The 27,536-nt window shown below is 34.8% G+C and overlaps 1 protein-coding gene and 1 non-coding gene across 7 annotated transcripts in view; both read left to right on the plus strand.

Moving 5' to 3' along the window:
• LOC120853514 (unconventional myosin-IXa) overlaps window positions 1–27,536 on the plus strand; it is a 181,066-nt gene that overhangs the window by 68,793 nt on the left and 84,737 nt on the right. For all 6 annotated transcript variants that reach the window (XM_040227410.1, XM_040227412.1, XM_040227411.1 and 3 more), the window contains 4 exons: window positions 6,654–6,773; window positions 19,035–19,110; window positions 23,326–23,469; window positions 25,052–25,091. In XM_040227410.1, coding sequence (XP_040083344.1) covers window positions 6,654–6,773; window positions 19,035–19,110; window positions 23,326–23,469; window positions 25,052–25,091 — 380 coding nt within the window. The remainder of the gene's footprint in view (window positions 1–6,653; window positions 6,774–19,034; window positions 19,111–23,325; window positions 23,470–25,051; window positions 25,092–27,536) is intronic.
• Window positions 18,874–19,055, plus strand: LOC120853805. The gene has a single exon (XR_005718859.1). It is a non-coding gene; the product is annotated as a U2 spliceosomal RNA (small nuclear RNA).

Raw genomic sequence — 27,536 nt, forward strand, 5'->3', positions numbered from 1 at the left:
ACCAGTGAGACAAAGGAAATCACAAGGGAAATTAGAAAATAGTTTTAAATTAATGCAAGAAAATATACACTCAAATCTTATGGGATACAGCTAAAACAGTGTTTGAAAGAAAATTTATAGGTTCAAATACTTCTATTAAAAAAGAAAGAATATCTCAAATCAATAACCTAATGCCTCACCTTATGATTCTAGGGAAAAAGGGCAAGCTAAACCTAAAGGAAGAAATAGGAAGGACATTATAAAGAGGAGATCTGAAATAAGTAAAATAGAAGAAAACAAAAGCAAAAGCTACTTCTTTAAAAAGGTAAACAAAATTGACAAACCTCGAGGTAAACAGATCAAGAAAAAGAGAAAGTTCAGTTCAGTTCAGTCGCTCAGTCGTGTCCGACTCTTTGCGACCCCATGAATTGCAGCACGCCAGGCCTCCCTGTCCATCACCATCTCCCGGAGTTCACTCAGACTCACGTTCATCGAGTCCGTGATGCCATCCAGCCATCTCATCCTCGGTCGTCCCCTTCTCCTCCTGCCCCCAATCCCTCCCAGCATCAGAGTCTTTTCCAGTGAGTCAACTCTTCGCATGAGGTGGCCAAAGTACTGGAGTGGAGTTTCAGCTTTAGCATCATTCCTTCCAAAGAAATCCCAGGGTTGATCTCCTTCAGAATGGACTGGTTGGATCTCCTTGCAGTCCAAGGGACTCTCAAGAATCTTCTCCAACACCACAGTTCAAAAGCATCAATTCTTCGGCACTCAGCCTTCTTCACAGTCCAACTCTCACATCCATACATGACCACAGGAAAAACCATAGCCTTGACTAGACGGACCTTAGTCGGCAAAGTAATGTGTCTGCTTTTGAATATACTATCTAGGTTGGTCATAACTTTTCTTCCAAGGAGTAAGCGTCAAATTGGGGAAATAAAGGAGGGTGTTGCTACTGAACTGATGGAAATGAAAAGGATTATAATACTATGAACAGTTGTATGGCAGCAAATTAAAATCTAGTGGAAATGGAAAAATTCCTGGAAAGATGCTAACAGCCTATATACTGACTTCAGAAGAAAAAGAAAGTCTGAATAGGCCTGTCACAGGAAGAGAGATTGGATTAGTTATGAAAAAAATCTTCCCACAGAGCAAAGCCAAGAACAGTGAATTCACTGATAAATTTTACCCAGTACTTAATGAAATGAAAAATTAGCACCAATTCTTTATAAACTCTTCCCAAGAAATAGAAGATGGGGAATGCTTTTGTTCTCTTTTGGTGAAGACAGTGTTGCCAGGATACCAGATAAGACATCATAGAAATGAAAACCACAAACCAATATCCCTCAACAAAAACTGTCAACAGAATACTTATAAGCTGAGTTCAGCAATATGTAAACAATATTTTATACCATTATCTACTGAAATTTACTCAGAAATGCAAGGTTGGTTCAGCTTAGAAAAATTAAGTCAGAGTAATACACCACATTGATAGAATAAAGGACAAAAATCACATCATCACCTAAACATATACAGAAAAGGCCTCACAGAAGTGAATACCTTTTCATGTTTTTCATTATAAAAATGCTGAACAAATTAGGAATAGAGAGAAGACTTCCTCATCCTGATAAGGGGACCTGTGAAAAATCCATATTTGATGGTGAATAACTGAATACTTTTCCCTTAAGATCAGAAATAAGACAGGATATCTGCTTTCACATCTTCTGTATAACATTGCCCTGGAGATACTGGTAAGAGTAAACAGGCAAGGAAAAGAAAGAAAAGACATCCAAATTGGAAAGGAAGAAACTATTTTGTTTATAGATCGCATATTGTATATAAAATTGCCTAAGGAATCTACAAAAAAAATCTGCTGGAGATAATAAATGACCTCATCAAGTTGTAAGACTCCAAATCAATATGCAAAATCGGTTGTATTTCTATACACTAAAAATGAAAAACCTGAAAACAAAATTAAGTTGGTGCTCTAATTACAAGAGCACCAACAAGTATAGAATTCTATTAGTAAATTTAACAAAAGAATTTCAAGACTTGTTCACCAAAACTGCAAAATATTGTTGAAAAAATTTAAGGAATACTGCAGTTATTGGAAAAATATTCTGCTTTCATGCATTGAAAGGGTTAATGTAGTTAGCTGGCAATAATGGATCTACAGATTCAGCATAGTCCTGTCAAAACCCCAGCTATTGACAAGGCTGACCCCAAAATTGATATGTAAAGGAATCTAGAAATGCATGAAAGGCAAAAGTTGGAGGATTCACATTTCTCAGTTTGGATTAGGCAGTGGTTTCTTAGGTATGACACCTAACACATAAGCAACCAAGTACAAAAAGGGATAAATTAGACTTTACCCAAATAGAAAACTTTTGTGCCTCAGAGGACACTATTGAGAACTGACAACTCGTAGAATGATAGAAAATATTTATAAAACATGTATCTGATAAGGAACTGATATCTAGATCGTAAGCATTCCTTGCAGTTCAATAGTAGAAAACTAATAACCTGATTTTTAAAAGGGCAAAGGATCTGAAAAGACATTTCTCTAAAGAAGATATGCAAATAGTTAATAAAACACATGAAAAATATGCTCAATATAATATGTCATCAGGGAAATGCATATTGAAACCACAGTGAGAATACCACTTCACTTCACAGCTGTAATAAAGTAGACAGGAAATAATGTTGGTAAGGATGTGGAGAAATTGGAAGCCTCATATGCTGCTAGTGAAAATGTAAAACGATGTAGCCACTTTGCCTAAAACACCCTGCTAGTTACATTTTATCTAGTAATGAGTGCCTCTCTTAGGTAGATACCTAAAAGAATTGAAAACAGGTGTTCAAACAAAACCTGTACCTGATGTTCTTAGCACGTACTAATAGTAGCCGAAAGATATTGATAGAAACAACTCAAATATTCATCAGCAATTGAATGGATAAACAAACTGCTATATCCATACAATGGAGTACTATTCTGTCATGTAATGGATGAGGTACTAGAACATGCTACAACGTGGATGAAGCTTGAAAACATTTTGTTAAGTGAAAGAGTAAGGCACAAAAGGTCACATACTGTATGATTCCATTTATATCAATTTTCTAGAATAGGCAAATCTGTATATAGAATATAGGTTAGTGTTTGCCTAGGACTGTAGTGAGAAGACTGGGAAATGAGAAGGGAAGTGATAGTTTAAAAATATAGGGTTTCTCTTTGATATGATGAAGGTATTCTAAAATTGATTGTGATGATGGTTAAACAGCTTTGGGAATTTTACTAAAAACCTCTGAATTGTACACTTTGGGGCTTCCCTGGTGGCTCAGAGGTTAAAGCGTCTGCCTCCAATGCGGGAGACCGGGGTTCGATCCCTGGGTCGAGAAGATCCCCTGGAGAAGGAAATGGCAATTCACTCCAGTATTCTTGCCTGGAGAATCCCATGGACGGAGAAGCCTAGTAGGTTACAGTCCACGGGGTCGCAAAGAGTCGGACACGACTGAGCGACTTCACCTCACCTCTTATACACTTTAGACTAGTGAATTGTGTGCTATGTGAATTGTATTTCTATGAAGCTGTTATATACAAATGCACATAGAATGAATGTCTATTGTGGCTTTACTTATAATAACCTCCGATTGGAAACATCCAAATATCCATCAGTGAAAGAAACGATAACCAAGTTGTGATATATTCCTACCTTGTTACATTATTTAGCAATTAAAATACTAAACTACTGATAGGATGAATGAGTCACAAAAATATTTATCAGAAAGCCAGAATATGAAAGAATATGTACTATATGATTTCATTTAGTTTAAGAACAGGTTAAATAATACATAGATCATTACTTGGTTGACTCTGGGAGGGATAGGGATGGTATTTACCAGAAGGGAATACAAGAACTAGTTGAGGTGATGAAAATGTTCTATATCTTGATTGAGGATTATATGATATAACTGTTTAAGCTTACCAAACTGTATACTTGAGATTAGTGAATTTTACTGTATGTGAAATTTATCTTTAAAAAATGACCATTAAAAATATACCTTTAAAAAAGCCCTGGAAACTGGCATTATAGAAACTGTTACAGGACCAGAGACACGGTTTCAGATTTGAATGCTACAAGGAAGCTGGAATTAAGCCCCTGTTATGTGGTATAAGGAGCTTCAAAGAGCTTGAACTTTTCTGTCACTGAAAAGATAATTGAAAAATTCTGTTTATTTGCCCTGCCTATGAGGAACAAGAATAATCTTATCAATATGTGTAAGGCCTTGGATAAAGTTTGAAAACAAAGCTTGCCTAAAAAAATTAGTGTTCTATATCTTCACCATGCATGGGTTATGGCTGTTAACCATGCGTGGGAATTTATGCAGTTTGATGCATAATCTCAGACTGAGAAATTATCCAGACTAGGCTAGAAACTAGCACAAGCAAACACTAAGTAAACCTTTTAAGAGTCTGAGACTCCACTGCAAATGTACTTATAAAACCATCCTAGGAAACCAAACTGTTTTGACAGGGAGCTGATGAACACAACAAAGAGAGGAATATCACTTTAAGGGTTAGAAACAGTATTAGAGTGTGTAAAGCAAAATCTTTAAAATTGGTAAAGAGTTAAACGAAGGCATGGAAAGCAAAATGAAAGAATTTTCATTCATACCTGAATTGTAGGTATGCCGGTAAGACACAAAACGATCACAGATAGAAAATTACCCATTATCCAGTTGAAATTGTGCTTAGTAGGGCTTCCCTGGTGGCTCAGATGGTAAAGAATCCACGAGAGGCCTGGGTTCAATCCCTGGGTTGGGAAGATCCCCTGGAGGAGGGCATGGCAACCCACTCCAGTATTCTTGCCTGAAGAATCCCCATGGGCAGAGGAGCCTGGTGGGTTACAGTCCATGGGGTTGCAAAGAGTTGGACACTACTGAGAGACTAATATGAGTACAATGGCTGTATCAATTTTGAGTGAGTTTCAACTTAAGATTACATCATAATTTAGTATATTTAATATTCTGAACTTTTATACAAAATACTTTAATACCATAATTTTCTTAAATTATTTCTGACTGCTGTATATCATTAGATATTGAAGGACCTGAAAGTCTGGTGATAACTTTAGAAAATTAAAATTTGGATAGAGTATGAGTAGAACTCACCAGGTGTTTTTTTCCTCAAATGGTCCCCCTCCACTGATAGCCTCCCAACTCTACTCCACCATGTTACTAGCCAGATGTAGGCTCATCTGAGCCTAAGCATTCCTTCTCCAAGCACCAATCAAGGTGGGAGATTACTGAGAATAGAATATTTTTATTGAGGTATCTTTTGACTGAGAAATGGTGGTTACTTGGTAAAACTTGTCTCTTTTGAAGCATTGAACACTTGCAACTATGGACTCTCCGTACTATATAAATAAGATAATGTTTTATTAGCTTATTTTTAAATTAACTAGTATGAATTCTTAAAATATTGTGTATAACCTGACTACATCTATATCAGATATACAAATACATATACCTATGTCTGTCTATTGTAATCTATTGTTATGGCATCATGAGTTTCTATCTCCTTAGCTGAAAAGTTGATGCCTATTCTCTGGGTGTTGGTATCCAGTTTAAGGAATTATAGTTTGATTAAACCATGCTTTGCAAATCTCTTTGAATTACTCTGCCTCTGTTTAACTTTTAAAATGATTCTTCCTTGAGAACTATTCATAGATAGTATCTTCTTCCTAATTATACAGTATGTGCATACTAGTGGAACTTTAGTACATAATTATGTGTTGCTTAATTTGCCTCTGTCTGTTTTTAAACTATTCACTTTTGTGTTTTAAAGGCAAAGTTACTTACATTTGAACTTAATGTCCTAACTCTAGAGATGTTCTCCGTATAAATGATTCTCAACACCTTCCAAGCCTGGAAAACCCGAATTCTCTTTAAATCCATTTATTCCTAATATTTATGGTACAGTCTTCCTTCTCTCTTTACTGCTTGAGTGACCCACTGTTTCAGTAACACTAATCTGGGGCTTTGGTCCTTGCTTGAATGTGCTCTCTTCCTTTTCTTCCCAATAGTTAATTTTGACAGATTCTCCAGCTTTGTTTTCAGATTTGTAAATACAGAAGTGCTGCTGGGTTTTCCGGTTCTGTGGTGCTTTTCTTTCTACTTTTTCAACATTGACACACTTGGATTTCCTACAAGTGTGGTTAATTGCAAGATTTGTGAAAGTTTAACTTTTGGTAAATTGTTTTGGGTTTGTTTCTCTTTGGGATTCCATCAGTGTTTCTTACATTGTTGCCAACTATATTCTAATTATATTTCAGACCTGGTAAAAATAAGTCCATTAAAAAAAATGGCACCATACAAATTGTTTTTGTAATTTCCCTAGTATTTTAAATTAGAGATTTTTAGTATGGTGTGAACGCAACAACATGTTGAGTACTGAAAAAGAATGCTTTGAATACCTAAACAGGACCTTTATTTTTTTCTTTTTGTGTAATTTCTTCAAATTAATTGGAAAAATTATTCACATTTAACCATAATTACTTGATACAATTTTATGTACTCTTAAAATAGTTGGCAGCATTGTCCTTGATTCTCTGTTGGTGTGGGCTTATAAAATATCTTTTTCTTTTCTCCATTTTTTTGTTTTTCTTTTGCTTCCTAAGGACATGATGATACAGCGCCATGTGCAGTTTTGAAAAGTATGGATAGTATTAGCTTTCTCCAACACCCAGTCCACCAGAGGAGCTTAGAGATTCTGCAGAGGTGCAAGGAAGAGAAGTACAGTAAGGCTGCAAATCCTGATTAATAAACTCTGTGTTATCGCATCCATTTGGAAATGGAAACCAGGAGCATTCTACACCTGGGTGGAACCTAAATGGAATAGACAATGTGACCTCTATCATCCTTTGACCAGGGAGTCTCAGGATACCACCATTCAGACTTTCATTCTTTTTCTGGATATAAAGAAAGAATTGATATATGTATAAAGATAATATACATATTCTTTTAATTTGGATGACTATTTATCTATGATCCTTGAGTTGTTATTTATACTTGGTTACAAACTTTTAATTGATTTCCATTTTTGTCTTTATCCAAGTAATGAGTAAAAATGAGTGTTGATTTTTTCCTGAACTTTATTGAAATCTAGTTGAGGTAGAATAAACTGCAGGTCAAAGCATACAGTTTTGACACATGTGTGAACTCATATCACAATCAAGATAATTAACATATTTAACAGTGCCAATAATTTCCTCTCTTTCAAATTCCTGCTGATTTTTATGCTTATTTATACTTGAACTTCAACATCAGCAGTGTTGCTTTCATGTATCATTGGCAAATCCACTTAGTTTGACTATAATTCTCCTATCAGACTTTGCCATGTCTGGTTTGGAGCAAAACCACCAGTTAATGTTTTGGCTTAAGGAAGAATGATATAATCATAATGGGTGTTCTTTTTTTTTTTTTAATATAAAATTGGTGTGAAAAGATGCCCTTGGTCTCCATTTTCTCCTTTTCTATTTTTTCTACTCATTCTGCATGAAAATGGATTATTTTGGTTGTGGAATTACTGTTGTTTGGCTGTTGCTATTGCTGTACTGAGAATAAAGGGATCCTTAAGAATACGAAGAATACTTAAGAATACTAACTCAGCAGTTTGCATATAATATAATGGACCTGAATTAGTCAGTCTTGTATTTTGAGCTTTTTACTGATCACAGATTTACTTTGCTAACTTCACAATTCTGTGATTGAAATTCCATGGAATATTAGTGTTTAATTATCAGTAAAAGGAGAATATAAGTAGAATTCCTAAAGGCAAATGTTGTGGATTCTTTCTTCAGTTCTTCTTACTATGCTGTTTTGGTATAAGAAAATGTGTAATACATTTTGAAAAATATTATTAAAATATTTTCTCATTCTAGAAAAGCAAAGGTAAGTATTTAATTTAAAAAATACATCTTAAATGTTACTCTTAATTATTGCTCTTGTTTCTAAAAGGTATACAAGGCTTTATTCCAAATACACATCTTCCTTTTCTAAATCTTTTAATCCAGGGGATATTATTGAAAACAGTCTACAAATCTTTTGAGGGGGCACTTAAATGAGTTCTTTTTAACTTTTAAATTTTTCCAGTAGTTTACTTGCTTTGTCAATTTTCATGACTCACAGGCCTAATTGTTTCCGGGTAGGTATGTATGGGTGTAGAATAAGAGAGCACCAATTTTATCACGAGCTGCAGAAGGATATTATACATTGTACTCTTGCAAATTTATTTCTACATTTGTGGAAGTGGACTTTTCCATTACTTTAGGTAGTTTATGCTATTTTCCATTATCAGTTCAGTTCAGTTGCTTAGTCGTGTCCGACTCTTTGCGACCCCATGAATTGCAGCACACTCGGCCTCCCTGTCCATCACCAGCTCCTGGAGTTTACTCAAACTCATGTCCATCAAGTCAGTGATGCCATCCAGCCATCTCATCCTCTGTCATCCCCTTCTCCTCCTGCCCCCAATCTCTCCCAGCATCAGAGTATTTTCCAATGAGTCAACTCTTCGCATGAGGTGGCCAAAGTATTGGAGTTTCAGGTTTAGCATCATTCCTTCCAATGAACACCCAGGACTGATCTCCTTCAGAATGGACTGGTTGAATCTCCTTGCAGTCCAAGGGACTCTCAGGAGTCTTCTCCAACACCACAGTTCAAAAGCATCAATTCTTCGGCGCTTAGCTTTCTTCACAGTCCAACTCTCCCATCCATACATGACTACTGGAAAAACCATAGCCTTGACTAGACAGACCTCTGTTGGCAAAGTAATGTCTCTGCTTTTTAATATGCTGTCTAGGTTGGTCATAACTTTTCTTCCAAGAAGTAAGCGTCTTTTAATTTCATGGCTGCAGTCACCATCTGCAGTGATTTTGGAGCCCAGAAAAATAAAGTCAGCCACTGTTTCCACTGTTTCCCCATCTATCTGCCATGAAGTGACGGGACCAGATGCCATGATCTTAGTTTTCTGAATGTTGAGCTTTAAGCCAACTTTTTCACTCTCCTCTTTCACTTTCATCAAGAGGCTTTTTAGTTCTTCTTCACTTTTTGCCATAAGGGTGGTGTCATCTGTGTATCTGAGGTTATTGATATTTCTCCCTGCAATCTTGATTCCAGCTTGTGCTTCTTCCAGCCCATTGTTTCTCATGATGTACTCTGCATATAAGTTAAATAAGCATGGTGACAATATACAGGCTTGATGTACTCCTTTTCCTATTTGGAACTAGTTTGTTGTTCCATGTCCAGTTCTAACTGTTGCTTCCTGACCTGTATACAGGTTTCTCAAGAGGCAGGTCAGGTGGTCTGGTATTCCTATCCATTATAGTACTACCAATAATTAAAATTTTATAACATATAAAATTATAAATTCAAGTTTGGGAGATTGTTTTAAAAAAATTAGGGGGCTAACTAGTGTTATGTAATAGTAATGGTGAATAGGTGAGGTAAATGAACCCTGCCACAGGTAGCAATGGTAAAACCTGGAAAAAAATTTTAAGGTAACTGTTTATTAAAAACACTAGAAAAGAGAAAAAATACTAACAGACCAAAAAAAAGCAGAAACTAGTGGGAAGTTTATCCTTTAAAGAAAGTAAAGTAGTGAGTAGAAAGAAAGAAAGTGAAGTTGCTCAGTCATGTCCGACTCTTTGCGACCTCTTGAACTGTAGCCTACCAGGCTCCTCCGTCGATGGGATTTTCCAAGCAAGAGTGCTGGAGTGGGTTGCCATTTCCTTCTCCAGGAGATCTTCCTGAATCAGGGATTGAACCCCGGTCTCTCACATTGTAAGCAGACACTTTACTGTCTGAGCCACCAGGGAAGTCCATGGTTAAGTAGTGGGTAAGAATTGGGAATTTGTGGCTATTTACACAAGGTGCTCCCCAGCTCCCATAGCTCGAGGAACAGAAAACCACAACTATACTGGTTTGAAGTGTCAGAGGACTAAGTTGAGGACTGGCAAAGAAGCTTGACGTTTAGGAGGAAAATCCTGGAATGGAGAGAGCTGCCAAAAGGCTAATACCCAAACTTAGAGCCATCCATACCTGGCTGACTGTTCTGAGTATTTGGGGGAGACTGTAGGAGACAGCCCAGTGGTTAAGACTCTGTGCTCTCAGTGCAGAGGATACGGGTTCAATCCCTGGTCAGGAATTAAGATCCTGCATGCCATACAGTATGGCCAAAAAGATAAAAAATAAATAAGTAAATAGAACTGCAAACCAAATAGGAGATAATTTTTGAAAAACACAAGTGCAGTTTACTGATTTTTTTAAACTGAGGTCCTTTTGTTATCTCTTCATAGCTCCTCTTAGGGGATAGCTGAATTCTTACTGTCTTTAGTTAGAATCCCAGAAGTAGAGGTGAGAGAGAAAGAGGCAAAAAACTATAATGGCTGAAATGGTAGATAAAAACTACTCATATTTGAGAAAAACTAACTTGGAGTTTAAAGACAATCAGTGACCTCCACCCAGAACCAATACAAAAGAAAAACGCTACTAGACACATTGTAGGCAGATTGCTAAATGCCAGAAATAAAAAGGAAATCTTGAAAGCAGCCCAGAGGAAATTACATTAAATATAGGAGAATGCAGGCATACCTCTGAGCAGTTTCAGAGCCGATTCTAGATCACTGTAATAAAGCAAATATCACAGTGAAGGGAGTCACATGAATTTTTTGGTTTCCCAGTACACATAAAAGTTATATTTATGCTATACTGTAATCTACCAATTGTTCAATAGTTTTATTTGGAAAAAAATGATATACCTTAATTAAAAATACTTTATTGCTAAAAAATGGTATCTATAATCCAAGCCTTCAGGGACCAGTAGTTACATCAAAGATCACTGATCACAGATCACTGTAACAAATATTATAATAGTGGAAAACTTTGAAATATTACAAACATTATCAAAACGTGACACAGAGACACTATGTGAGCAAATGCTGTTGGAAAAACTGTGCTGATAGATATGCTCAACACAGGGTTGCCACAAATCTTCTTGTAAAAAATGCAGTATCTCCAAAGCATGATAAAGTGAAGTGCAATAAAATGAGACTTGCTTATAATGATATGATTAACACCTGTCTGCTCATTGAAAGTAATGGAGGCTGAAATTTAAAATCCAGTAGAACAACACAAGACCCAGAAAACAAAAATAGCTATAAAAGCTATAATTTATAGTTTGTGGACAGACAAGTTAATTGTCTTTTAGAAGAAAAATCAAGTCTGCAGAAAAACATAACGGAATTCATTGTTATTACAATGCATCATCCACAATGTCCAATCATCAATTAAGAAAAGTATCTTTCAAAAATGAAGCTGAAATAGAGACTTCCCTGATGGCGGTCCAGTGGCTAAGAGTCTGCCCTCCCAATGCAAGGGGCTTGGCTTGATCCCTGGTCAGGGAACTCGATCCCACATGGCACAACTAAGAGTTTGTATGCCACAACTGAAAGATCCCACATACTGCAATGGAGATTGAAGTTCAAAGATTCCGCGTGCTGCAACTAAGACCTGGAGCAGCCAAATAAATAAAAGCATTAAAGAAAATACTTTAAAAAAGAAGCTGCAATAAAGACATTTTCATATAAATAGATAATCTGATAATCTGAGGGAATTTATCTTCATAATATGTGTTCCAAGAGGAGAAATAATGGAAATTCTTTAGGTTAAAAGGAAATGACATCAGATGGTAACTTGGATGTATAGTAGAGGTTGGTAAATGTTTTCTGCAAAGAGTCAGATGGTAACTGTTTTAGGTTTTGTGGGTCATATGTTGTGTTGAAACAACTCAGTTCTGAAAGGCGTTATAGACAATACAGAAATAAATGAGCGTGGCTACATTCCAATAAAATCTTATTATAGACACTATTATTTAAATTCCATATAATTTCCACATGTCACAAAAGTACTGTTTCATTGATTTTTTTCCTCAGTCATTTAAAAATTAAAATCTCTTTTAGCTTACAGGCCATGCAAAAATAGGCAGTGGGTTTGATCTGTACTCTAGTTTACTGATCTGTGAATTATTATAAGGAATAAAGAAACCAGAAGTAATACATATGTATAAAAATATGACTGTACATATTTTCTTTCCTTATCTAGTTCTTTTAAAAAGATAAATGATTTTTTTAGGGTAAAAAATTATGATATTGTTCTGGGGGTTTAAAATATGTCCATCAGTTTTTTGATACTCCTCCATTGAAAAGGCACATGTAGTACTTAGTGATTTCCTTCTAACAAATTGAATGTGGCAGAAGTGACAGTGTGTGACCTTTGAGATTTAGACATAAAAGCTATTGTGGCTCTTGCGCCTCCATTTCATTTCTGGTCTCCCACCTTCTCTCTACAAATCTCTCTGAGATTTGCAGGGAGGAAATTAGAAGAGGGGGAAGAAATTAGGTTTCTTAAGAGCATGAGCTGCAACTCCCACAAAGATCAGGAGCCCTGGAAAGGGAAGAAATAAGACGCTGGGAAAAGAAAGAATGAGGGAGGGTGTGATAGAATGTTACTTCAATTTAAACCCATACCTCTGACCTTCTTGGGGTATAAGAGACTGTAATGTTCATGAACAAGATGAGGGACCAGCAATTTATAATTTATATAATTTATTGTGTAATGCAACTAAAGTGCTTTGAAGAAAACTGACAGCTTTAAATCCTTATCTAAGAAAAGAAATAAGGTTAAAAATCAGTGATCTAAGCTTTTACTTTATGAAGCTACAAAAAGAAGAGCATATTAAACCCAAAATAAGTAGAAGGAAGTAAAGGAACTAAAACCACTGAATAGAAAGCCGACAGCATTAGAGAAAATCAGTGGAAACCAAAAGATCAATTTTTGAAATTAATAAAGCTTGAGTTCCAGTACTGATCAGTAGCACTTTCTGTGAGGATGAAAACGTTCTCCAGCTATGCTCTTCAAAACTGTAGCCATTAGCCACATTTTGTTATTAAACACCTGAAGTTTTCTTTTAAAATTTAAAAACTGAAATTTAATTAAATCAGCTTAAATTTGAATGGCCACATATTGCTGGTGGCTACTGTACCTGGATAGTGTAGTTCTAGCCATTCTGATTAAGAAATATGAGAGAAAACAAAAATACTGTTATTTGAAATGAACGAGACATTTACATATGGTATAGACATCAAAAGATTGAGGAGAGATAATATTTATGGCAGAATATTCAGCAGCTTAGATGAAATATATAAATGCCTTGAATGTTAACAAGTTATCAAAATTGATCCAAGAAAAAATAGAGAATTTGTTTAGTCTTCTATCAGTGATTGGATTCATAAATAAAATCTTCCCACACATGGAAACAGAAAAGTCCAAACTCAAATAGTTTGGATAACCAGTTTTATTTTAAAAATGTTTAAGAAAAGAATAATACCAGTTCTGCTCAGCTATTCCAAAAAACAAAGGAGCAAGGAATACTATACGAATCATATCATGAGGCCAGTATAATTACTCTAAAACCAAAATTAGACAATGTTACAAGAAAAGCTAGGCTGGATGAAGCACAAGCTGGAATCAGGATTGCCGGGAGAAATATCAATAACCTCAGATATGCAGATGACACCACCCTTATGGCAGAAAACTAAAGAAGAACTAAAGAGCCTCTTGATGAAAGTGAAAGAGGAGAGTGAAAAAGCTGGCTTAAAATTCAACAGTCAAAAAACTAAGATTTTGGCATCCAAACCCATCACTTGAGAACTTTGATCCTTACCTTATATTATACATAAACATTAACTTGAAATGGGTCATACAGCTCTTTGCAAAGAATAAAATGTTAAATTTACAGAAGAAAACCTGAGAGAAGATCTTTGCAGTCTTGGGACAAAATTTATTAGATGGAACATAAGAGCATGAAGTATAAAAGAAAAAAAACTGAGATTAATTATTGAAGTTCATCAAAATTGAAAACTTTCAAGATATTGTTAAAAGAAAAAACATCTCACAGCCTGAGAAACAATATTCATAATAATTTATAATACATAACTGATAATGGACTCAAAGACAAAATATGGAAAAACTGCAATAAGAGAAACAGTTCAATTGAAAATGGTCAAGAGGTTTAAGCATACACTTAGAAAAGAAGATATATGAATGATCCCTAGGCTCTAAAGATTGCCAGCTTTATTAGTCACTCAGTATATCTTCTTCGGTGGCAGTTTTTCCCTATACTTGACCAACTATATGCTTACAATGAATATGTTTTACAATGTGTAAATTTTGCCACAATTTAAAAGATTAATTGCTTATCATGAAGCCTGACATAAATTATAGATATGTAGAAAAGGCTATTTTTCATGGAATTAAGAATATTAAAAATATAGAAACCCCAGGAAATGTCCACACCTTATTCATAAGGGCTTCCTCCAGATCAGAGTGGGAACCAGCAGCTTGCTCGCCTAATATTGAGGAAGGCTCCAGTTCTTGGAAGACCTGAGGTTTGTGGTGGGGCACATAGATTATGACGTAGGGACCCTCACATTACTCTCAAAGAGAGATGACAGCCTGGCATTTGGAGTCAGGCAGGACTAGGCCCAAATTCTGGCTCTGCCACTTAGCCCTTGTGTTACTGTGTGTGGAAGGTGTTTCTCAGAGCTTCAGTTTCCTTCTCTGAAAGGTGGTCTCTCTGCACAGGGGCAGTGCGAGACTCAAATGTGATAATGAATGCCAAAGCCCTTTGGCTATTGCCCTATACAGAGACTTGCACTAACATAATTTAAAATATTCTAAAAATGTTATATGACTAGAATTCCTGTTTGAAAATGGTCGACAGAAACACATACAAGGTATGCCAGTATATATTTTGATGAAGCCTGGAGGTATGTCAGGGAGCTGTTTTTATTGAGTTGGTAAAATACGGCTATTTATCAAATTTTGGAAATCAATATGGGTAAACAAACATGAAGGTCTGCCTTACAGACAAACACAGTAATAACAAGAATTGAATTTTTGTTGGGGAGTGGGACACTCTGCATTGTTCATGGAACCTTAGTTCCCTGATCAGGGGTTGAATCGTTGCCTTCCACAGCGAAAACACGGAGTCCTAACTACTGGACCATCACGGATTTCCCTGAATCTTCTTTTAAAGTACCACAAGAAACCTTTATCTGTCGGGGAAAAAATGAGTTTGAAGAGTGAAATAAATGTGAAACAAAATATGAGAAATAAGTACTATGATTTTAAATTAATAAAAGTATGAATAGATTTACATCACCATTTAGAGTCTCACAATGGGTTTTTCAAAAAGTTTAAATGATATCATAAAAGAAATGCACACAAAAGAAACACCCTATTGTGTTTACAAGGAAGATACTCCAAAAAAGGGAAGAAAATTCCCTGTGAGCAGTTTTACAGTTTAAGAAGAATTTAAGAACATGAATCCAGTAAAGCAGTAGCACAAATTTAAGACTATGAAATAATCAGAATGATATTGAAACAGGTTTTGAGCTAAAAGCAGAGGCATAAATCAACAACTATGTGATCTCAATAAGTAGAGGAAACATAATTGAAAATTGCATTAGTAGTATTAAGGAAAGGCCTGAGATGATTATGTGTCAATATGCAGGAGAAAAAAATGGGCATGGAGAATAGAAAATGATAATTTGTCTTAAGGATCATTGGTATCCATGACTTAGGAACTGAATAAGTGAAACGAAATCAATGCATTCAGATATGTAAGAAAATAAAGTTGTTCAAGGTTCTAACTGAATTTGTTGATCCCAAGACATATGTTTTCCAGTAACAGTTTTTATACGGGTATAGATGTTACCTCTTCAGTTCTCCTGGATGTATACTTAGTAGTGGAATTTCTGGGTCAAATGGTAACTCTGTTTAATTTTTTCTTGAACTGCTAGCTGTTTTCCAAACTAACTGTCATTTCACATTCAGCAGTGTATTCATGAAGGACTTTCCAGGTGGTGCAGTGGTAGAGTCCACCTAGCAGTACCGGAGACACAGGAGATGTGGGTTCGATCCGAGTAGGGAAGATCCCCTGGAGGAGGAAATGGCAACCCACTCCAGTTATCTTGCCTGGAGAATCCCATGGACAGAGGAGCCTAGTGGGCTCCAGTCCCTGGGGTCACAAAGAGTCAGATGATTGAGCGTGCAGCACATGCGTATGCGTATATGCAAGGTTCCAGTTTTTACATGTCCTTGCCAACATTTATCTGTCATTTTTATTATAATCATGCTAGGGGACGTGATGGAGAAGGAAATGGCAACCCACTCCAGTATTCTTGTTTAGAAAATCCTATGGATAGAGGAGCCTGGTGGGCTCCATGGGATTGCAAAGAGTCGGACACATCTGCAGTAACTTACTTAGCACGCACGCACAGGGGGTGTGAAGTACAATCTCGTGGTTTTAATTTCATTTCTCTGGTGACTAATCATACTGAACATCTTTTTATGTACTTATTAGCTGTTTGCTTGTCATCTTTGGATAAATGCCTATTCATATCCTTTGTTCTTTAAAAAATTGGGTTGTCTTAATATTATTCAGTTGTGAAAGTTCTTTTAATATTCTAGATTCAAGTTTCTCATCAGATATTTGATTTGCCATTTTCTACCATTCTGTGGATTGCCTTTTCACTTTCTTGATATAGAATCCTTTGAAACCCCAAAGTTTTAGATTTTGATAATTCCTTGTTTATCAGTTTTTCTCTCTGGTTGCTTATTCTTTTGATGTCATAGCTATAGAACTACTGCCTAATCCAAGTCAGAAATATTTACTCCCACGTTTTAAGAGTTTTGTACTTTGACCATTTATATTTTGGTCTTTGATCCAAGTTCATTCTTTTTTTTTTTTTGATGTGGACTGTTTTAGAAGTCTTTGTTACAGTATTGCTTCTGTTGTTTATGTTTTGAATTTTTGGCCATGAGACATGTGGGATCTTAGCTTCCCCACAAGGGATCAGACCCCTGCCTTCTGCATTGGAAGGCAAAGTCTTAGCCACTGGATCACCAACTTCATTCTTTTCCATGTGGTTGTCTAGTTTTCTCAGTTTATGTTGAAAGATTATTCTTTTCTCATTGAATTGTCTTGGCACCTTTGTCAAATTTCATTTGATCATAAATGTAAATGTTTATTTCTGTACTCTCGGTTCCTTTCCATTGATCTGCCTATCTTTATACTGGTACCATACTGTCTCAGTTACTATATGTTTATAGTAAAGTTTTGCATTCAGAAAGTATGAGTCCTCCAACTGTGTTCTCTTTTTTCAACATTAGTTTTGCTCTTCTGGGCCATTTGCATTTCCATATCAATTTTAGGGTCAGCTTATTCATTTTAGTAAAAAAAAAAAGCTGGAATTTTAATAGAGATTGCATTGATCTGTAAATGAATTCAGGAACATTGCGATCTTAAAACAGTATTAAGTTTTCCAGTCCATGCGCACAGATGGCTTTCCATTTATTTAGGTTTCCTTTTAAAATTATTGTATTTTTTTGTTCAACTTATTCCTTTTATATTATTTTAATGCTATTATTGGAATTGTTTTCTTAATTTCATTTCCAATTGTTAGTTGCTATTGTATAGAAACAAAGTGGATTTTTGAATAGTGATCTTATATCTTGTAATTTTGCTGAACTTATTTAATAGTAGTCCTAATATTGTTTTGTGAATTTCTTAGTATTTTCCACATACAAGATTTTTATCTCAAGTAGAAATACTTTTACTATTTTATGTATAGTAATCTCTGTCTCTTAATCATATATCCCTATTATGTCCCTTCCATCTTCCCTCTCCTGTGTGGTAACTACAAGTTTGTTTTCTGTATCTGTGAGTCTGTTGCTGTTTTGCATGTATACTCATTGGTATTTTTTTTTTAGATTCCACATATAAGTCATATATAGTATTTGTCTTTCTCTGTCTGACTTACTTCACTAAGCATAATATTTTCTAGGTCTCTCCACTGCTGCAGATGGCAGTATTTTATTTTTTTTAGTATCTGAGTAATATGCCTGTGTGTGTGTGTGTGTGACACACACACACACACCACATCTTCTTATGCCAGTTGTTGGCTGATGGGCACATGGGTTGCTTCCATTACTTAGCTTGTTATAAACAGGGCTGCTGTGAACATTGAGTGCATGTGTCTTTTCAAATAAGCATTGTCATTTTTTCCAGATGTGTATCCAGGAGTGGAATTGCTCACTCATATAGTAGTTCCATTTTAATTTTTTGAGAAGCCTCCATACTGTTTTCACAGTGGCTGCACCAGTTTATATCCCCATCAGTAGTGTATGAGCATTTCCTTTCTCCACATCCTTGCCAGTACTTATTGTTTGTGTTTTTTAATGATAGCCTTTCTGACTGGTGTGAAGTGATGTCTCATTTTGGTTTTGATTTGCGTTTCCCTGGTGATTAATGAAGTTGAGCATCTTTTTATGTGCTTGTGAGCCATCTGTGCATCTTCTTTGGGAAAAATGTCTATTCAAATCTTCTGCTTATTTTTTAAATTAGAGTTTTTGTTTAAAAAATACTGTTATTTCTGAGGAAGCAATTCCTCATCTTTGATTCTCAGTGTCTTTATAAGATTAATCGATTTCTAAAATCTACAGTTCATGTCAGCAATATACTATTGCTGAAAAGTGATGCAAATAAATTAAAAATTTTTTGAACACGAAATGATTAAATATTTAATATTAAAATAAGAAAAGAACTTGTATACTTCTAGGCCTTTAGCCCAGTTACCCTTGGATTTCCTAAATATATTTAAGTGAGAGAAGAATTTAAAGAATTTATTATTAAATTCCCTAATTGGTTTCATTGTTGACTAGGATTTATAAATAACAGTCATGGGACTTGGTTCATATTTTTATTTAGATGTTTCTGATATCGCTTCTCAGCCTTTTGGCTAAGATCAAGTGTAGATGTTTCTGATATGTTTAGCAGTATTTGCTATTTAAGTATATTAATTTCATTTGCTCTTAGAAAAACTGTTTTGTCTTTAGTTTCTGATAGCACTGACTGAAAATTTTTGCTTTCTATACACTAGGTATAACTCGGAAAAATCCCAGAACACCTCTTTCTGATCTCCAGGGCATGAATACTCTAAATGAAAAAAACCAACAGTAAGTGTGTTTGGTTTATGTTTTCAAGGAAGTACAGAAGAAATAGCTCGAATTCTTAGTAATAATACTTCTGGGGCTTTAAAAATATGAAGAAAATCAGACCTTTTAAAAAACCTTCTTAAAACTTTTATAAAAAGTGTAATAAGGTTAGAGTTAACAAGAGGGTATATTATCTAAGATTGCTTCTGGTAAAATGGTTGTACAATTAAAAAAAGTTTCCCCAGAATGATTAAATATGAGTTCATATGTTTTCATTTCTGAGACTTTTCTGGCATTTTATATCTTTTGCAAAAGTAATGGGTTTTCTGCTTCTTTCCATGGAGAAATCTTACTGGTAAGTAATAACTGAGTAATTTGATTTATATCAAACCATCTGAAACCTTTTCTTTAAACTTTTGCCACATTTAAATATTCCAATATCTTTTCTTGATGAATGTGGTAACCACAGCTTACCTTTACCATTTTCAATGAAGAATTCTTGAGTAAAATTTGAAAGTAACAAGTACAAGTAATTTTCTGAGTTTGTAGATAAAACTCCTGTTTCCTTTGCACATACTATTTTATAAAGATTGTACTTAAAATGAGCAAATAACATTGTTTAGTATCTAAAGTTTTCTGTGTACATTTTGAACATCAAGAGAATTGAGCTTCTTAGTGCCCTGGTAAGACACTAAAATTAGGATGATCTATTTAGTATTTAGAATTATGGTTTAACTTCATTGATCAGGTTTTCCATTTTGATTTACTATGTCTTTCAAATGTATATTGTCACTTCTCTGCTCCACAACTTTTTCACAACTCTTTATTGCTTATAACAAGAAGTCTTGGTTCACTGTTTTAACCTACAAGAACTTTCACAGCCTAGGTATCTGACCTCAACCCTGCTTATCTTTAATGCCAGCAAATTGAATGATTGAATGACTTACTATCTTTGTAGTATATGTATGACAGTTGGCTGCTGACAAAAATCACCATTATATGTGCATGTTAGATTTTACTCAAGAACAAATGAAATCATTAATCTGGTGATCCTGTGTACCTTTATTTCAATATACTGGCAGTGTTCTTACCCTGGTCATTAGAGATACCTAACTTAAGGATCTCATTTTCTTGATTTGCATATAAAAAAGGAATTGTGACTTGTTGCATTTCCCGAAGCAATTTAATGGTTATAAGTTTCCTAATTCCTAATTTGTGGACTTTCTTTCTTTCCTTTTTTTTTTTTTTTTGACTGCTGTGTGTGGCTTGTGGGACCTTAATTCCCCAACTAGGAACTGAACCTGGGCCACCACAGTGAAAGTGCCATATCCTAACCACTGGACCACCAGGGAATTCCCAAGTTTGTGTTTCTTTGTACTGCTTTCAATTTTGGATGTCTGAGGTGATCTGTATGGGCTTCTGTTTTTATACATTAGTTGCAATAGTGTGATATTTTGGTTTAAGATTAATCATTCTGGGTTCAAGCAGCTAACTGAATTTAGGGACTCATGGAAAGACAATCTAATATCATAAAGATGTGTATAAGCTCATTTATGAGACCCTTCTTCATGGAGAAATTGATCACACTAGCTTTATTCTTTTCCTTTGCATACAATAAAGAAAGATATTTGGCACTGAAGTAATGTTATCGGGATAAGGCCAGCTAGCAGCCTTAACAGGAGATCCTTCCAGCTCATATTTGTTGTATTGTTGAGTTTATTTTAGACATATTTTAGAGAAAATTGGTGAGAAGATGGAGAAGATAAAAAAATAGATACTTAGAAAATCAAATGAGTCATGAAATTATTAGCTTGTATATACTGAGTAGAGGTTTTTGGATCTTGCCTATGGAATATTCCTAATTAGTGAGTCATAAATATAAGAGTGGAACAACCGATTTGGTGGTGATCTAGGACTAAGAATTGAGGTAGTCTTTAGCTCAGACGTTAAAGCGTCTCTGCAATACAGGAGACCCGGGTTCAGTCCCTGGGTTGGGAAGATCCCCTGGAGAAGGAAATGGCAGCCCACTCCAGTATTCTTGCCTGGAAAATCCCATGGACAGTGGAGCCTAGTAGGCTACTGTCCATGGGGTCGCAAAGAGTCAGATACGACTGAGCAACTTCACTTGTAAAACAAGGAAATGCAAATATAAATCTGTTTTTAGCTGTGTACATTTTCCTTGAGTGAGAGATAAAGGCTTAATTAAATGGCAACCCACTCCAGTATTCTTGCCTGGAAAATCCCATGGACGGAGAAGCCTGGTGGGCTACAGTCCATGGGGTCGCAAAGAGTCGGACACGACTGAGCGACTTAAAAAAAAAAAAAACAAACCTTCCCACTAGTAATGGATAAAGGTTCCAATTTCTCCACATCCTTGTTGTTTTATTGCCTGTCTTAATGGGATTAAAGTAGTATCTCCTTGTAGTTTTGGTTTGTATTTCCCTGATACCTAATCATGTTCAGCATCTTTTTATGTGCTTATTGGTGATTTGTGTATCTTTTTTTTTTTCTGTATTTTGTGTGTGTGTGTGTGTGTGTGTGTGTGTGTGTTTTATATCTTTTTTGATGATACATATATCTTGTTTGAGCAAATGTCTACTTTGCCCATAAAATTTTTCTTGTATGTATTCTTTCCATATGTATAAATATAATTGTCTTAAACAAAACCATACCATGCACCAATACTTTATTTAGATTTGATAATATATGCAGACAATTTTTTATGCCATTAAATAACTATTCTATGACATGATTTTTAATGACCTTATAGACTCCCATTGGTGTGGTTATGACATGATTTCTTTATTTATTTCCAATTGTTAGCTATTTAGGTTGTTTCTAATTTTTTGGTATTGATGAAAATTTTTATAGATAAAGTTTTTTATGTTTGATTATTTTCTATTGTTCTTCATTAGAAACTTGACCAGGAGGATAGAACAAAGCTATTAAAAGATTTTGAAGATATTGTCCTGGCTATCTAAAAAGTGGTATAATTTAAGTAAAGAACTAATGGGAAAATAAAATTTTAAGTTATATTCCATTTTTAAATAGTTTCAAAAAGAGTACAAAGGAAATATAGTCTATAGAGTCCTATGTACTCTTCATTCAGTTTTCCTTAAAAGAATCTTATATAGTAGTAGTACATTATCAAAACCAGGAAAATTACATTGTTTCATTAATATTAACTAGACTATAGTTTTCACCATTTAAAATAAATCTGTGTTTGTATGTATGTAGTTTCTTTGCAATTTTATCTTCCTGGTGGCTCAGTGGTAAAGAATCCACCAGCCAAAGCAGAAAACATGGGTTCAATCCCTGGGGCGGGAAGATCCCCTAGAGAAGGAAATAGCAACCCACTCCAGTATTCTTGCCTGGCAAATCCCATGACAGAGGAGCCTGGTGGGCTATAGTCCATGGGGTCACAATAGAGTCAGACACCACTCAATGACTAAACAACAGCAACATAGGTTTGTGTAACCAGCACCACAGTCAGCATGCAGAACTCTTTCATCATCATAAACGAATTTATTCATACTGCTTATTTGTATTCTTCTTTTTCTTCCATGTCCCTTTCCTGTCTCTAGCAACCACTAACCTGTTCTTCATTTCTATAGTTTTATTGTTTTGATAATGTTATATACATCAAATTTTATGGTATGAAACTGTCCTCTGCCTTCTTAGGTTCAATGGCTATAGGCCTGTAAATTAAACTAATGAAAGACAGTTAACAGGGAGAAAACCAAACAGTTTCTATTTCTATTTTACGTACATTGAATATTCTCAGAAAAGAAGTAAAACTCAAAGAAGTGGTTATACTTGGGCTAATATGTACTTTTTAAAGGATGGGGATTTTGGACCTGAAACAAAGACAAAAGACATGCCAGTATCTTATAATACATTATATGATTTACTGATTGTTAAATGGTGCATTTAGCTATATGGTGTGCTCATCATGTACTTTTGAATGTGAATGTGGTAGAATCCTAGAAATATTTGGTTCTGGGAGACTAAAAGATTAGCCCAAATTGATCAGTAATCTCTTTGATAAAACCATTTTCTGCTGGTTTAGCATTTTTTCTAAATTTTAATTTTAGTGTTTAAAGCTTTGTTTTACTTTTTTAAGTAAAGTTAAGTTTTAACTTCAGTGTTTAAAGCTTTGTTTTGCTTTTAAAAGAAATTTCTGGAATGTTAGGGATGTCTCAATTAAGGAAATTGTACTATATTTAATTTTTACAGTGAAACATTTGATTTTGCCTGGAATGGCAGAACTGGGATTCGCCAGAGTAAACTATCAAGTAACACCTCCTTGCTTGATAAAGATGGGATATTCGCTAATTCAGCTAGCAGCAAACTCTTGGAGAGAGCCCATGGGATTCTCACGTTAGTATTGATCAACAATATCGTTTGCCTTTTTTATAACTGATTTAAATTTTCTGGCTAAAAAAGAGAGGTAATTTTGAAGCATTATTTTCATGAGTGGATTTTTAAGGGAAACAAGATTAAAAAGTAGTCAGAATTTAGAACTGTGACAGTCTCATGTATTATAAAGCTGGTATTTGTTTATTTGTTTTCATCTTACTAGGAGATCATGACTGAATATACTTATGGAGATGATTCTTTATTGCTCTTTTACAGACTGTACATCCAGAGAGAGCAAATACTGTTAGCTTTTTTTAAGATTCCTAGTTTTTAACTGCAGTTGCCCTTTAATTCTGGCAGTCTTAACAAGTTGGGCAGGTAGATCTCTTACGAAATGGTGAATGGGACCACATACAGTTGACCATTCAACACTGCATTGGTTAGAGATGCCAACCTTCTACACAATGGAAAATTTGTGTGTTTCTTACAGTCAGCCCTCCACACCCACTGCTCCTCAGTATCTGTGATTCCACATCCACAGATTCAGCCAATCTCAGATCAAGTAGTACTGTTGTAGTTCATGTTGAAAGAATTCCATGTGTAACTGGACCCTTACAGTCTAAACTCGTGTTGTTCAAGGGGCACCTGTATGGTGATAGATAATACTTGCCAAACCTGCTGTTTCTGCTTACCTGATGTAGAACTGGTTTCAGGGTATAGGTATTAACCATGCATGGTGGACCAGTAAAAAGTTCTTACCTACTCATATCAATATATTTAAGTCACTTCCAGAGCATATTTTTTGATCATTAGCTAGAAGTGTGACTGGATTATATTTCTTAATCCCTAAGTCATCTCTTAACAGTGTTAATAGGCTCAATTTATATGTCATGCTACATTCCAGAACTGTGAATAAACTTGTTTAATCCTCACAGCAACTCTGTGAGGTTGATATCACTTTTATACTGTTACATAATGAAACCAAGTTTTAAAGAGATTAAAATCATACCTTGGTAGGTGATAGAGCTCAGATTCAACAAGCCCAGGTCTTCCTGATTCCCCAGCCCATGTTCATAAGCACTGGCTTTTATTCCTTTTTTGTAGCCATTAAAACAAAAAAAAAAGGTTTGATCAAAGTGTGATATTGAATTATGAATAAGGAATAAAAGAGCAGAGCAGAATTTATTATAGTTTCTGAAAATGGAAGATCATAAGTCTTAGTGAAAAGTACATTTTAATAATTCATGAAATTAGGCATCTTTTTAAGTTTAAAATGACAGAAACAAAGCCTCTGTAGGTTAAGAATGCAGAGGCCTGTTAGGGTCCAAAAGAAAATGAAACTTGAGCTTTGAATCTACATTATGTTACCGATCATCAAGCTCAGTCTGTTTGTACCTATATTATGGAGCAGGCATATCTTTGCTTTGCTTATCCTTCTTTCCCAAAGGTGCCTGCTTAGTTGAATTAGACAGTGTTTTCATTTAAAGGACCTATAACTTGGAAGTGGGTATATAGTGTTCTTTTTGTAGAGAACTTGAAATTCATCTTTTCGATGTTTTTTTTTTTTTTTTTTCTTCTTCTAATGTAAGATTTGTCTCTATAGGAGAAACAAAAATTTCAAATCCAAACCTGGGCTTCCAAAGGTGAGTATTATGAAAATATTTTTTCCTTTGTGCCTCACTTCATGATTTTTTTTATTATTCATGCAAACGATCTATAGAAATCATAAACAAGAAATATCTTATTTGTACCCAAAATACAGATTGTGTATGTTCAGTTAAAACCATTTTAGAAATAATGCTGGATGTTATTATGAAATGGCAAAGCTTAATGCTGGTAAATATTTGTGATATATCTCACTTTCTAGCATTTGAAAAGCTTCTGAATATAGATGTAAATTTTCATTGAGTAATTGACTCTGCATAGATTTTTTCATTTCTCCTTAAATCAGGTTAAGAAGACATTCTGAATTTTATCTAATTAAAAATTTTAAAATTTTATCTGATTTAAAAATAATTTCTGTCATCATCATTAACATTAGTTAGCCTGGTTTTTCTGTAAAGGTCCAGTTAGACTTGGCAGGCTCATCTGGTCTGGGTTATAACTACTTGGCTCTGCTGTCATGGCACAAATGCAGCTGTAGACAATATGTAACTGAATGACTGTGACTATATTCCAATAAAACTTTATTTATGGATACTGAAACTTAAATTTCATATAGTTTTTTTCAACCATAGAAATCTTATAAAACAATGGGCATAATTTGGCCCAGGGCTTGTAATTTGCTTACTCTTACTGTGTGCCAAAATGTTTATTAGATTTACTAAAGAACAATCTTAGAGTTTTTCTTTCTCTTGTGCCCTTCCAAAGGAGTCCTGTCATTAACTTTGTTAATGAACATAATTCAGAGATTTTAAAAGAACTGAAAAAGGGCTGTTTATTCTCAAAATCCTCTAGTTTAAGAAACAAGAAAATGAATCTGTAGTTTTTCCTTCTACTTGAGTCGCCTTATATTTCCAAAGAAAATTGAATGCATTGCTGATGTGGTTTGTGGTAGTGGCAAATGTGTTTTAAACCACAAAGAAAATTTACTGAGTGGCTTGTGATTATGTTCTTATCATGAAAAATTTTATGTAGAGAGAAGAGGAGACCATACCATGTTCTTTGTCAAATATTTGTCATTGTTCATTTGTCTTTCTTTTTTTTCCTTCACTGTCTCTTTAGCCTTTTAGTATTTTGAATGCCACCTGTGGATCTAGTGTTTGCCCTGTTCTTTTCATTCTCTTCAGATGGATAACTTATTTTTCTTTAATTGAACTATTGATTTAAAATGTATTAATTTCTGCTGTACAGCAAAGTGACTCCTTGTATCTATATATACATTGTTTTGTAACTTCTTAAACTTCATATGATAGTCAACAAAGATATGTTAGATACATCTGAAGTCAATAATACCATTCAGTTATCAATCACAGGAATCGCATCTGTTTCTCAATTTTTCAAAATTAAATATAGCTATTGTTTATTTTAGTGTCTTGTGTATTCTTTTTTTTTTTAAGTATAAATTTATTTATTTTAATTGGAGGCTAATTACTTGACACACATTGACATGAATCTGCCACAGGTATACAAGTCTTGTGTATTCAAGTACATATATTTAATATTAGAGAGGCAGCATAGTCTATAAGAGTATAGACCTTGGAGTAAAACTGACCTAATTCAAATGATGGATCTGTTGTTACTTGCTCTCTGGTCTTCAGAGTAAATTCTCTAACTTGTCTTAACTTCTGTCTCTTCATTTGTAATGTGGGGGATAACATACATTAGGAAGAAATACATATATTTGGTATGTGCATGATTATTGTTGTTGTTGCTAAGTCATGTCCAACTCTTTTGTGACCCCGTGGACTGTAGCATACCAGGCTCCTCTGTCCATGGAATTTCCCAGGCAAGAATCCTGGAGTGGAAAAAAAAAAAAGAATCCTGGAGTAGGTTGCCATTTCCTACTCCAGAGGATCTTCCTGGCCCAGGGATCAAACCTCTGTCTCCTGCATGGGCAGCAGGTGTTCACCACTGAGCCACCAGGGCAGCCCATGTGCACGATTAGTATTCAGTAAAATAATTATTTTCTTCATGTTTTCTACCAAAATGTTAGAGTTGAATTTGTGGCTTCTATGTGTACATATATATATGTATAATGTGTAGTTTGATTAGTAACCTCACTCTTCATCTTTGTTTCCTACCCTTATTTAAATATACCTTATTTTTTCTAATTATGCTTAGTGAATGTTTTGCTTGTTTCTTTCAGTCCAGTTCAAACCAAGACAAAATAAATTTTTATATTTATAAAATTAAATTAGCAGATCCTAGATCCTCATTGACCATGGTCATTTCTGAACAAGTTCTTTCTGTTGCATTAAGTTAGTTTTATACGTGGTATGGAAGGAAGCAGCAGCAATGCAGATAACCTAAACTTTTTTCCCCTTTTGCTCTTTTGTAAAATCTCAAACTGCTTTCTTACCTTGAGTGTGAATCATTGATGTACATATTCCTACAACTTTTATTGCTACTGGAAATAAGATTCAGTC

The sequence above is a fragment of the Oryx dammah genome, unplaced genomic scaffold, assembly GCF_014754425.2.
Source record: "Oryx dammah isolate SB20612 unplaced genomic scaffold, SCBI_Odam_1.1 HiC_scaffold_26, whole genome shotgun sequence".
NCBI classification, from domain to species: domain Eukaryota; kingdom Metazoa; phylum Chordata; class Mammalia; order Artiodactyla; family Bovidae; genus Oryx; species Oryx dammah.